Source organism: Phasianus colchicus, chromosome 2 (assembly GCF_987193195.1).
Source record: "Phasianus colchicus chromosome 2, bPhaCol1.hap1.1, whole genome shotgun sequence".
Classification (NCBI taxonomy): domain Eukaryota; kingdom Metazoa; phylum Chordata; class Aves; order Galliformes; family Phasianidae; genus Phasianus; species Phasianus colchicus.
The window spans coordinates 16,542,232-16,556,337 of NC_143437.1; the positions used below are offsets into that span (position 1 = coordinate 16,542,232).

The window sequence follows — 14,106 nt, forward strand, 5'->3', positions numbered from 1 at the left end:
AATATTTCTATTCTTTTGGTCTCTTTTTAGCTCTACTAGATGGGCAGCTGGCAGTCATTCTCTGATGGCATGTCCATACAGTAAGACCTCAACAGAAACAATAGCTCAAAATTTGAAGTAGTATTTTCTACCTTTTTTCCCCTTCCATTTACCAATTGAACTTATTTCTCCTTTGCCATGATGACAGGGTTCTTCTTAATGCTAGGAGTACTTTCAAACTGCTATCATCCACTAATTATATGTATGCACACCTATGTCACACATTTACTTAGAAATTTAGTTTATTAAAACAGAACTGACCTCAAAAAACAATACTAAATGTATGAAGAATATGAAGCTCAGGATCAATCCTATGCATTTACACAAGAGATGATAATTCTAAGAAACATAAGCAGGACTTCTGCCTCAACCCTTCCCACTTCCCTAAAATGCTTAATAAGCAGAAAAGAAAAAAAAAAATCATTTGCACTTATGCATCCCTAGCAGTAATTCTATTTTCTTATCTGAAGATGAAAAATTGATCTGACTTACAAGTAATGTAGCAAAAAAAGTTAGCTTTTAAACACATTAATACTCCACTTGTTTCCCAGGACAACTACATGAATGCACACTCTAGAATGTAAGGATGAGAGAGGCCATGGCAGATACAAATGGTCAAGTAAGAGGGAGATAAGAGCTCTTCTGATGGCAGTTCTGATTAGAAGCACAGTTACAAGTTCACAAAGACATTACAAGGGCTGCTCCAAAGTAATGCCTACTATGTTGTGATGCTGGATCACAACATCAGAAGTGTATCCTGGTGGTATGGCAGTAGAGGCTGAACCCTCCCACCAATATCCCATTACATTTTGTTGCTATGTGACAGGCGGGCATGAGGGGGCAGTCTGACCCAATGACACCTGACATGGAAGTGTGTATGGAGCAAAGGTGAGGAACTGAATTCCTCCGTGCAGAAAAAATGGCACTCACTGACAGTATCTACACTTGTTCAGCATAGATGGAGATCAAACAGAGGATGTGAGCACAGTGAGGAGTAAGTAGTGCCATTGCAGCAGTGGCAACAACGGGTCACCACTGCTGGCACAGACTTTATTTTTCCACATGTGCAACATGCAGGCTCTTGTTCATTGTGAAATTGCACAACTAATAATGTTGACTTTGCTGTATTAAATAGTGTTACTGCACCGTTGAAGTTTGGGGATAAGGGGGGCATAAATGGGGATAAATAGGAGGCATTACTTTCAAAGCAACCTACATACAATGAAAATCCAGTTTGCTTTAGATTACGAAGATGCACACAGAGGACCATAACAAGTTATTTCCAGCCCTAAGCCATCTGTGAATACAGTGTTCAGAAGTTCTGAAATCTACAGCTGCACAGTATAAACTTAGTGTCATTTGCAATTCCTGAGAGGCATCAGCTCCTCAGATCCTACAGGGAAAGACTGATCAACAAGCACCTTCAGTGAACCTGAAATTAATTTATGATCACAGAACTCTCATTTACATTCTAATGATGGAAACAAACTAAAAGACCTTCAAAATTCACTTAGCAGGAGATCAAGTGTGACTTTCTTACTCCGTACACTTACAGGTTAACATTTCCAAGAGATACTTTTATACTTTATTACTGTTATTTTAAATACAACAAGCAATTCAGAAAGTATGCTTCCTCAGCTTTATTAAGAAAACATGTCCTCCCTTAAACATGCATTTACGTGACTCAGTAATACTCACATGTACTTTAGGTGTGGGAGGAAGGCCATTACTAATTGGTTTCTAGAAAATGAAAGTTAAAAGATTACATTTATACTCACAAAAGCACATATGCACAGACATGCTTATTCTCTCTGACACTACAGCAAAATCAAAAAGAAAAATAAAAAATTATAATGCTGTTAAAAGCAGGTTGATAAATAATCAATCATAATTTTATTAGGAGAAAATGAAAAGCCAGTACTTGTACCTAAGACAGATAGAAACCCTCCCTGCAGATTTTTTAGACAACAGAGTTGCACTGCATATTTCTACACCAACTAAATGGAAGGCATGAGGTACCTACAGGGATGCTCTGCTGTGTTTGCTGTCATGTATCAGATGGGCTACAGTCCCATTTTGAGCAGAGATTCTCCTTTCCAACCCAAACTTCCCTATTTCTACTCCCTAGTGACTACAGACCACAAACTACTAGCATCGTTTTCCTTTGTTAAAACCTCTGTGATTCCTTAGTATTCTCCTCCTTGAACGCCTGCATCTTGTTACACACTGTTCTCTCATTTTTGTTTGAAAGAATGCCATATCCAGTAACGCAAACTTTAAGCAACTTTGCAGCAGTAGCTCAACTACCAATGTAAAACTATCAAAAAACTACTAAACTAATCTTTCCACTGTTAATACCAATTTCACCTAGGAACAGCACACCACCGGAGATAAGTATTCTTACAGGTACACAGGAAGCCTCAAACATACAATTTCAAACGCCAAGCTCAAACAGTTCAGGAAACTATACTTTCCAAAGTATCACCACCACTACTGGCACTTCTTTAAAACAAACCAAAAATGCTCACTATGCTTCCACCCTTTATTTCCTGTTTACTTCTTGCAAAAGCACTGCATCTCCAACTCATCCTTGGAAGAAGCCACGAATAGCCCCTCCAACACTGAAAATTGATCAGGCTTCCCACCCCATTTTATCCCACACTCCCACTGCCACTCCTCAAGGCATCTGTGCTAGAAGGCATTTGCTGCTTCAAGGGAGAAGCTCACTTGGAAGAAGAGAAAGTAATGCAGGATTATTCCTTTTAATCAGGGCACAGCTGCATCAGATGGTATAAAAACTGCATTTTCTCCATGAGTACAACTTAACATTAGCATGCCTGACTCAAGTCTGACACTGCACTCAAGCTATTAAGCCCTGAAACCTGATGCTCTGGACACTAACAGGCAAGGAGTTCAAATATCTGGGCCTCTTCAAATCCAAGTTCCCCATCTCTTTTTCACCCTGACCATCAAAAACACTGTATGCCTACACTGTGATAGAAGCACAACTCATTTGGGAACAATACAAATGCAGCTCCTTTTTAGGATCACTCGAATTCCCCAGCAAGACACGAGGTGGCAGCACATTCCATAATTTCCCCATTTGTTTACATAGTTATTGCTCAGCATGCCATATTACATATCTCTTGCAGCTCTCTTATCATATGTCTCTCAAATACCTGGATACAAATAAGTAAATCTTGTATATCCATGACTATTTGGTTTTTAATGACTGCTAAATATGGACTCAAAGTGTATCACAAGTAGATGATCCAGCAGTAACATGCTCTGAATCATGTAAACAAGATGCCATTCAGTACTATTCCTATTCTAAAAAGTATGCTATAAACGTGCAAAAGACAGTTAAGACACTATTAAAAGAACATCTAGAAGCTTTAACACCTACCAGTATTTCTTTCTTTTCTTTCCTTGAAAAACTAGTGTCTCTAGCTTCATTCTGTTGATGTGGTGATCCCTCTCTTTCGCCGTTTAATTGTACAGAAGTGACTCCATTACCTAAAAAGATTCACATTTAAGAATATGTTCTTCTACTTTCAATTCAAAGAGTACAATTTTTGGCTGCCTTGTTTCAAATGATGCCAGAACACTGTATTTCTAAAGCATATTTGTTCCAAAATACGCACACATAAGCCATTCTTAATGCCAGGTATAATCAAAGCCCACATTTTTGCTATTAGTGCAACAAATCCACCATGGGCAGAGAAAGAGATGCAGTCACGGTTAATGGGAAAAAAGTATTTAATAAATCTAAAGAGCAGCCTGGTTATGGATAAGTATTCAATTATCAATTCTTAATAAGCCACGAGGCATTTCATAGAACCATACAATCACAGAATCACAAGGTTGGAAACGACCTGTAAGATCATCTAGTCCAACCGTCTTCTCATTACCATTGCTACCACAAGCTACTAAACTGTATCTTGCAGCGCCTCATCCAGACGCCTCTTGAACACTGCCAGGGATGGCGACTCCACCACCTCCCTGGGCAGCCATTCCAGTGCCTGACCACTCTCTGAGAGAAAAAGTTTCTTCTCATGTCTAACCTAAACCTCCTCTCGTACAACTTGCAGCCATTTCCCCGGGTCGTGTTTGTTGCTGTGTTTGTTGGGAGAAGAGGCCAAACCCCTCTTCACCACAACCTCCCTTCAGGAAGTTGCAGAGTGCAATGAGGTCTCCCCTGAGCCTCCTCTTCTCCAGACTAAACTCAGCCATTCCTTGTAAGACTTGTGCTCCAGCCCCCTCACCAGCATTTCTCAGCACATGCAATAGTAAAGATGTAAAGAGGAAGAGCTAGCAGTCTTTGTCAACAGCTTCATTGCAAGCCACATTTGATCTTAAATGTGTTTTAGTGTGCTTCCTTATTGCTTCTTAGTTCTAACGCATCCACTGTCCACACAGATGTAGAAATAATTATGCCAGATTATTTAAGAAATACCTGTACACTTCTTGGCACCACTCTCACCTAAAACATGAGACTTCTGTGGAGGTAACCGCGGCGGCGGTGGTCTCGGTGGAACATGAGATGCAGACTTTGCTGGACTATCTGATGCTGGGCATCTCTTGATTGTCCCTTGATTATCATTTTCAGAAGAATGAGTTTCTTGAGGGATAAAGATGGATTTAGGCTGAAAAGACAAAGTAATGATAAACACTTATTGAAAAAAGACTCAAAGCACGTATGCTGCATCTCAATGAGAAATTTTCACAAAGCAGTTTTCACAAATAAATTGATAAAGCAGGATTCTGCCATGAAAGTTATTTAAAAAAATCCATGCTAGAAAAAACTTGATAGAAATGAAGAAAAATCTTATAACTGACAGCAGACAAATCAAGTAATGCATTAAAAGATTATTCAATATACAGAAGAGTCACTGTTCATGACTACAGATAACCAAACTAGCAAGTATGAAACAAAAAATATTTAACGATACAACTTTGTTTAAGAATCACAAATAGGAAAGGGAGTCACAAAAGAGGTCATTGTTTAGTCACTGGGTGCACTGAAGCTGCTTGTAAAATCCTTCTTAGTTACGCAGACAGACAGTACAAGACAGTGAGGAATCACACCTTCAGTTTTTGCCTTGCAAACGAGCAGCTATCTGACAAATAAATATATAAATTTGCTTCTTCATTTTGCTCGTATTTGGATAATGCCAGTGTGAGAAGATTCAGTTACTCTTCAAGAGGTCACACATAAAACTTACTCCAAGCATACCTCTAAGTATCACCACTCATTCCCTGAGCAGTGCAAGACTTGCTGCAAACTTACCAGGCTACAAACACAGGGGTCAATACCTCTGGAAACATAACGTCGACTTAAAACTTGATTAAAGTCCCCAAGTCATGGTTCAACTGAGAGAAAAGTCAGCATATTCACATAGACATTTCTACACTTACTTATTTTAATGGCATTCCTTTTTTCTGCGCAACAAAGCCGCCCTCACTTACCTTTGGTGGTAAGGGAGGTGGCACTTTAGGTTTCATAGTGGCACTGTAAAGAAACAGGATAGACTGCTGTCCAATATAGTTTTTGGAATCTCATATTGCATTGTTCAAGAAGGCACAGAATTTCATGAGTTCTACACAAATAACTTTTATACAAACACCATTAACTTGACAACAGCACTATTCTGTCAAAAGAACCACATCATACTTGAATACCTCCAAGCACTTCCCTTACACTCTGCACACCACAGGTACTATCAGAAAACTCAGGTATCACAGATTCTCCCTCGAAAGCATAAATGACAAACTGATTTGTTAAAGATGGACACACTCATGCAAAAAAAAAAAAAAAAAAAAAGCAAGGAAATACAAAGCAGGCCTGGTGTTTCTTCCGCTGAGGAGAAAGGTTTAGGGAATAAGTAAGGTTTCCCACAGGGCCACTTGCAAATACATAATGCAGAACAAAGTTAAATATGATTGATAACATCCCATGGAAAATTCAATGCAAACTTCTTCAGAACAACTTCACACACGAAAGCAAAGTCTGCAGTGTACAGCTAACCTACTCTCACTTTTTTCCCTCCTTTCACGAGTTTCTTTTTCACTATAGCAATCTTCTGAGGAAGACAATTTTTTAACTTAACGACTTGGCTACAAACAAACTATCAGCAAGAAACAAGAAAGCTGAAGCATCAGACACATTATTCCTGTTGGCTTTGTGGTTTAAAAAATATGCAGCATTTTTCTTAATTTCCTAAAATTTTGATGTTTTCATAAATTCTTGCACTGTACTGTTTCTTTTGGAACAGAGGATTATTTCCATTAAATAAATCAGAAACATAGCCATGAAAGCTTGACATTCTTGCACAACTGCTCTGCCTTTTTTTTTTTTTTTTAAATAAAACTATGTTCCATAGTTTTGGGAGAGAACTGAAGTAGCAAGATATCTGTTTGCTTGTTTACAACTCAACAACTTGCCTGCTTCACATCATTCTTAAGAGTTTCTTTTCAAGCACCTTATCAGTTGCTAGTATTTTAGAGAAGCTGGAAGTAATTTCTGAGAATGGTTACCCAATGTGGAGTACTTCAGTCACAACCATGGTGGCAATTATCTTTTCTCAGAACAGGGGACCATGCTTAAGTTCTCAGAGTTATGCGAGTCCAAGCTTCATTCAATTTCCTTCATATTGTTCCCTGCATTTCAGACAGCCATCAGTATCACTCGGCAGTGACGTGTTAAAAAAAAAAAGTCAATGCTTAGGCAGAAGTATGACAGATGTTTGTACAAAGGACGGTGTGCCCTAGTTTCAACAGCAAGGCTTATGTGCACTTTGTCACTGCTGGACATGCAGGACACTGCCCCAGTAATTTCTGCCTTCCCAACTTCCATTAGCAGAAGTTCCAACATCATCAAGTTTGCTGCATGTGCAAAAAAAAAATATATATATATATTTTGTATATATAAACATTTAAATGAAGAAAGATGATTTTATATTATTCTATGAGGTGTGTGGATTCTCTGCTGCTATGAATCACCCGGTTTTGAGTCATGCAGTGGCATCAGTTTGGAGTGGCAGGGGGACAGCTGCTTCATTGTGTGTGTTCTGCATCTGAGGGAAGAAGCGATTGATGTCACATATGCTCTTCAATTGCAGCTCCGTCTCACAGAATATAAATCAAACAAGAGCCTTGAATCTCAGTGGGCTCCAGAAAAATCTATCCAGAGACTGAGCTAACATCCCAGCTTGCCACAGCAGAGCTTCAGGCTCAAGCAGGTAAAAAAGAGCAGAAACTCCTAAGATGTTTGCTGTGGGGATGAAGTATGAGAAAGAAGCAAAATCCCCAGGATGTTTTCAGAACACCAGCTGTGACTGTGCTTAGGGTCAAACAAATTGGAATCTCTCTGGAAGCTCTGAGGTGCTTTCTTGTTTAACCTGAACAAGAAAACTCACAGAAACACGACAGTTCACAAAAGCACCTAAAGCCAATGCTGTAGGTCAAAGTTCTGACACAGCTTGTGAAAGGACGAAGCGATCAGTGCAAGAATGTCAAAACAGTAGGAATCAAGAGGTTCCAAGTCACGAACCATTACTGAAGTAGATGATACTAACTGCAAACAGAGCTAGAAAAGGAAAAATTAAAATAAAGAGAGAGCTGTATACAAAAAACATCTAGAGATTAATACAGACGGAAGAACCAAGTCAAAATGGTTTGCAGCAGTGCAGATATCCAGAGATTCTTCAGCAAAGATTAGAACACAGCAGTATGGACCTATAGAGGGCCGTTTCTTTCCGCAGCAAAGGAAACCTGACTTACCATAATCAAGGCCTACGCAGCTATGAGCAAAGCAGATTCTTAGCTCAGTTCAAACTATGTGAACAGACCAGTGAGTAGTGTTATCACTCTCTTCCCCTTCACGATAACACTTGGTTGATCATATTGTAAATGACCATGTCTTTAGACAACAACTTAATGAAATAGCAAGAATTTCTCAAGGAGTAAAGCCTGCTAAAAACTAAGGATCATTTTTCTTCTGTAAATGTCACTTGCATCAAATAGCAAACATACTTGTGTTTTGAGAAGCTGATCATTAATCAAAGCAAGTTGCATGCCCTGTCACCTAGCTGACACCAGACACTACAAAGCTCAGCCTCACCTCCTGAAGAGGGCTGTCCCTAAGGCACGCTGAAATGAAAAAAGCCCCACCTTTGTTACAAGGAAACAAGTACAACAACTCAAGAAAAGAAATAGTTATTTATTTCTCCATAAATGAGTAAACATTCCATTGATAGATAATGCATGTTTTACAGGTTTCTGGCATGAAACAACAGTTTTCAAAATTATCCATTAACAGGAAAGTAAGCAAGAAATCTGCCTCAAGGGCAACTTTCTTTTCTGTCTTTACACTGGATTTACTTAGGAATGTAAATTTCCACATACTGTCTGTGTACTTTAAATTGTTTTGGCTTTTATCTGTCAACAGAAAAGGCTCCAAAATACTTCTACCAGTGGAATTTAATATAAGCATTATTATTTTAGCACATACCTACTGACACTGCCTTTGCAGTCACATAAGCCTGTTCTCCCTGTCCCAGAAGACTCTTGGCTGAGAATATTCACAGAATAAACTCAGTCCTGGTTATACATACTGCTTATGTATTTTCATGAGCTTTTAATACAGTTCTCATTTCTAATGACACCAGGACAGAGGTCAGACAACTTCATGGTTCAACAGAAGTATACTGAGATTTTGTTCAAAAACAGAAAACAAAAGGACAACTGTATCAAATGAGGAACATTTCCCCCCCCTAATTTACCACAAGTTCATCAGCACAAAAAGCAAAATTCTGGAGATGTAATCTAGAAACTACATTAAACATGCATCTTATGAATCTTATTCAATTCAGCTTCATTTTCATCAATTCAAAAATCAGGCTTTGAACACACGCAAACACACATATACACACAGACTTTTTTACAAGAAGAAAAAGTTACTTACTGTTTAGCATCATCATCTGCATCATCATCATCATCTTCTAAATGCGCCACATGTCCCCTGCAAAAATGAACGAAGTACTATGGCTGAGTCAATTTTAATAACATGTCTTTGGCTACTGAGTAAAATTCTGAGCCTAAGGGCTACAACCCCTTTTACAGATCTTGATTCCCTTTTACCTTTTGTTACTATTATTAGTTATTACATTATTATTTAAAGCATAGCTGCAATCCAGACAACTAAGCCTCTCCCATATCTTCTCAGCATGTACAGAATCAAACAAGAATTTGTGACAGACATAAGAAATCAAAGAGCAAATGAGCGAAACACACAAGAGGAAAGAAAAACAGAATTACCGCTGATGCAGTTCCTCTTCAACTGATTTTAAGAGACTCCTTCAGCGTAAACAAGAATAAGAAGACAGTTTAATTATGGCACACAAACTTAATTATCAAAAGCCATGGCAAATGCTCCTATGATTTTGACAGTAATTAACCCCAAACATGTTATTTTAGATGGCTTTCAGAACATCAATCAAACAGAGCTGCATTTTTCAAAGTTACACAACACACTTCCACCTGCATTTATTAATGCACTGCTATTAAATGCAGTGTTCATTGTTATCTGTATAATGGAAAGCAAGGAGAGTTTTAGCTTGATCCAATTTAAAAGAAAACCATGCTAAGAAAATCAGTAACAATAAAGAAAAGCTAGAGTGCATGAGCATTAAAATACTACCAGAATAAATCTATATTACCCTAATTAATTTTTCTAACTTTCTGAACTTCATTTTTGTGACTTTGGAAACACAGAGGAACAGCAGGCAAAATACAGGGCTAGGAAGCAACAAAATGACGGAAGATTACGGTATTCAGATTTTCCAATCTAAAAGATTTTGTAAAACATCATGCTCTATGCTTAGATTGTATGCATTTTTAAAATATGATTTCATTTAGCAATGCAAAGTTAGGCATCCTAATTCTGGCACACACAGATGGAAATTAAGAAACTAGGAATGATTACATTGAAAACTATTTCATTTGACAAACATGAAAAAATTATTAAACCTTTGAAGTTAAAGGACTTTGAAAAAGGTAAATTTTACTGAATATTCCTAGCTCTGTAACATGAACAAGGAGTTCACAGCGCAACTGTTAGGAGGAGCTACAAGATGGGGTAAAATTGTGCTCCACGGCAACTACTGTTCTGTTAACTAGCAGACCGAGATTACAGCTCATAGCACCACAGAGGCAGTATGAGCAACATAGCCTCAAACACTGAAAAGTGCTGTAATTCTTTATCACTGTAACTACTGTTACTATAGAAATAAAGAGTTACTTTGGAATTGTAATTGATATGAACAGGCACGACATTTTACTACATCAGTTACAGCTGATGCATTTAAACATATGTGAATAGTATTCTAACAGCCTCAAGGGAGTATGAGACAATAAAATGCCATTGCTTACTTACTTATTTGCACCCAAGAAGTAGCCACCCTGAGGACCATGACCATATTCTAGCTGCAGATCCTATAAATACAAGAGAACAAATCTTAAAAATGAAAATGTAAACACGTACCCTGCATCGTGCTGCTGTCACCCTCTCCACAAAATCTGAGTATGGAACAAACTAGTTCAAACCCTCTTGGCCCCTTACACTCCTGTAACCCCAAAATCTCCTCTATGCCAGTTTGCAGAGTTTACCTTCTTTCTAAAACTCTATTACTACCCTGTATAATTCCTTCTAAAGCTGTCATCAGCTTCCTTCCTGGACACACAGATCCTTTTCTCAAATAAGTGAGCTGCAAAAAAGGTAACAACATCAAGACTTTGTGATTGACCAAACCCCATCAAAGCAATCGCACTACTTTTTACAGACCCCTGCCATCCATCCCTCTCTGGTGCATTAACAGTACTTCTTTCAGACAAGGAGTTCATCTCACAAAGAGCCTGAAATGCCTTCAGCACATGGGGATGTGAAAAAAAATAAGCAGAAAGGACAGTAAAAGTGCTTTTATAGCTCTGATACACATTTTAAGGATAATTCTAGGCCCTCATGTATATTTTTAACATCATCATTTGTATCAAAAAGAAAAAACACAGTAATATCAGAATGGGCAACAAAGCGAAGCACTCAAGCAATACTGGAGGGCAGGCTACCCAGAAAAAGAAGTGCCAACAGGCTGCAGACACTACTATTCAACAGATGTTGTATGGCATACAAATTTATTAGGCAGAATACAGAGACCATACTGAAGCACCATCAACTTTGCATCCGTCAGGAGAATACTGATATAATTACAGGGTATTGACTTCTTCCAATGGATCACAACCCGCATAGACCTGCACCCCATAAAAATGCTGTGTGCATTCACCATGAGAAATCAGTTATTCACCACCTAAGCTAGTGACAAATGATGCTACACAAATGATGGTATACAGCTCCTTTACAGGGAACATTTCAAAGGTCCCCTAATATCTTCTGTACAACAGTCCTCTTTCAGCTGCAGTCTGTATCAAAAACACTCAGAACAATGCTCAGGAATCTAAGCTGTAAGAACAATAAAATTGGGCTAGACAACAACTTAGGCTGATCTTTTAAACAATATTTTAAAAGTCAGGAGAAAAGTCTCCTACGAGATTTGCCAGTGCTCCAAGAAAACAAAACACAAATTGCCACTACTTCTAATTGCAGACTGAAGAGCCATTACTTAACAAGATACTATGAAAGATTGCTTTTTTACTTGGTTAAGAGTCCCAGGACTTGCAAACTGCACCCTCAACTCTGTTCTCTAAAGCTAAGCAGTAGTTTCCAGTTGGTTGTTTCTACCACAGCTGTCAGCAGCACGTGATTGCTTCCATGGGCTTCCATATTCTCCCAATGCAAGTGGGATATTGTGGAAAGAAGCAGTATATAATTACATGATGTAAAAGAATGCACAGATCAGAGGTTTGAATAAAAATTGCAGAGGAAAGCCTACTGCTGGCATTCCCTCAACCTTGAACACACTGACTTTTTAACCTTAGTACCAAATTTATCACACATACCTTTCTAGAATTAAACAAAGAAACCCAAAACCACCAACAAACCCTATGCGCTTCCAACCATGTGACTCAAATGGGCCACCCAGCTTTCAACTGAAACCTCAATCAACTGAGCCAAAAAATGAAGGGACAGGAAAGAAGAGCTTGCAATCAGTCCTGCAGGTGGGGAGGAAGGCTCCCTTCCCTCCAGGGCCATGTCCCCAGCTCCACAAGGCAGACCTCAGCCACGGGCACTACGAACACACTGTTATTTTTCTTCCTTCTTCACAATTTCATTCTCCTTCTATACCTCAACAGCTTGCTTGGCAAGTCTCCTCTCCCCATGAAAGGCCATCCCATGCCCTCTGCAAATTCAATCTCTTCATCAATCTCTAAATCTGTCACCTTCCCCAGTCAATTCTGTTAACCAGTTAACGTACTCCAATTCACCACACAGACACACTGATTTAACTCTCCTGAGAGAATTTAATTATTTCTAAGCCATCTCCAAAAATTCCACAGATGCCAAATGTAAGCACACAGGTATCTGGGGATTCAGGCACTGCGAAGAAAATAACAAGAATGGAAACGTAAGATGTCAGCAGGCTCCCCAACAAGGAGGTTAAGCAGGCAGTGCGAAGCCACATGAGGGGATGCCAGAACAAGGGCTGCTGGAGAAAAGCAACCCCACATCAGTATAATGAAACCTGAGATTTTCAGCTTAAGTGACAAGCATTTTGTCTACATGTTGCAAAATCACATTAATCAAAAATCTTATGCTGCACAGAGCCAAAACGTCTGTCCAATTTAATTTATACACCACACAATGCTTGACTATATATACATGTTTTATATATATAATATATATAAGAAATAGAGCAACATTGAGAAAATTACTAAGAGCAAATAACCCCCGTAACACATAAAGAACCTTCATCTGTCACCTAATCTTGCTGGAATTCTCTTTATGAAAAATGACATCTGCCAGAATTACTCATGTTTAAATACCCTAAGAGGACAAAAGCTGTTTTTTATTCAGCTTACTGTTACACTGTCAGCATTTGACTGTGATTAAAATAGGATGTGTGTGTTTTTCACCTCCTATCCTTAACAGACTGTTAGTTTTCTTGTAAACTTTTAAAATATTGTTCATTTTCAACCAAAATGTGGGGGTGAAGTGACTACTGCTAGGGGAATTTACTCTTCTGTATTCCTGACAGATAAATGCTCAGAGCTAGAAAGTTTTTTAAAAGTGCTAAGTTTTTTTGTACTCCCTATTTCAAATATATCTTGAAATTATAATTTCTTAAATCCTCTAGCTACATATTTAATACACAAGCATTGCTAAGTACTGCATGTACCACACAAAACCTCCAGAGTACTGTTGCACTTTAACAGAACAACCAACATAAGCCCATTTTAAAGCCTAACACAAACATACTTCAACAAAACAGAAGTATTATTAGGTATGGATTCCTGCTTGAAGAAGAGAATATCATTAATTGCTAAGTGACGCAAAAACTGACTTAACAAAGGCACATTCTCCACATCTTAAGGTAGCCTAATGACATTATTAATCTCCATGAATATTCCCATTTAAGATATACACAATGTTGATTACTTAACTAAAATTCTTTCTAGAACAGACATTCACACTAGAAGAATCTGAACGACTAGACAGACATTTTCCAAGAGAAGTTGAAGGCCTACAGCCAAGTACAAATGAGAATACAGTCAATAACCTTGCTGTCAAAGATGCAGTCCCAGATCACTGTGCATTCAAGCTCAGGTTATTAAGGACAACTCCTAAACCAAGGCAACCACATACAAGACAAAACGCTATTTGCAGATGACAACTGCTTTGGGAAGAAAAGATAATAAAAGGAGTAATCACTATTTCTTCACACAATTTTCCAGTTAATGGTCACACAAAAAGACAAATCACACCTTTCAGTGTAATCTATTGTGCAAAGTAATCCATGACTACAAAAGTATAAAGACTTCCTCAAAGAGAAGACAAATCTGAGGAAGAGTATGGCTATTCTATCAAATTCCAACTACCAAAACTACAATATCTTC

At 38.3% G+C, this 14,106-nt stretch overlaps 1 protein-coding gene across 5 annotated transcripts in view; it reads right to left on the reverse strand.

The window, feature by feature from the left end:
• Nucleotides 1–14,106, reverse strand: part of MAP4K3 (mitogen-activated protein kinase kinase kinase kinase 3) — an 81,037-nt gene that overhangs the window by 22,838 nt on the left and 44,093 nt on the right. For 3 of the 5 annotated variants that reach the window (XM_031596888.2, XM_031596879.2, XM_090134934.1), the window contains 7 exons: nt 10,475–10,533; nt 9,358–9,396; nt 9,005–9,061; nt 5,509–5,551; nt 4,496–4,685; nt 3,446–3,555; nt 1,738–1,779 (listed from right to left, as the gene is read on the reverse strand). In XM_031596888.2, coding sequence (XP_031452748.2) covers nt 1,738–1,779; nt 3,446–3,555; nt 4,496–4,685; nt 5,509–5,551; nt 9,005–9,061; nt 9,358–9,396; nt 10,475–10,533 — 540 coding nt within the window. The remainder of the gene's footprint in view (nt 1–1,737; nt 1,780–3,445; nt 3,556–4,495; nt 4,686–5,508; nt 5,552–9,004; nt 9,062–9,357; nt 9,397–10,474; nt 10,534–14,106) is intronic. The other 2 variants (XM_090134935.1, XM_031596896.2) reach the window with 1 other exon arrangement.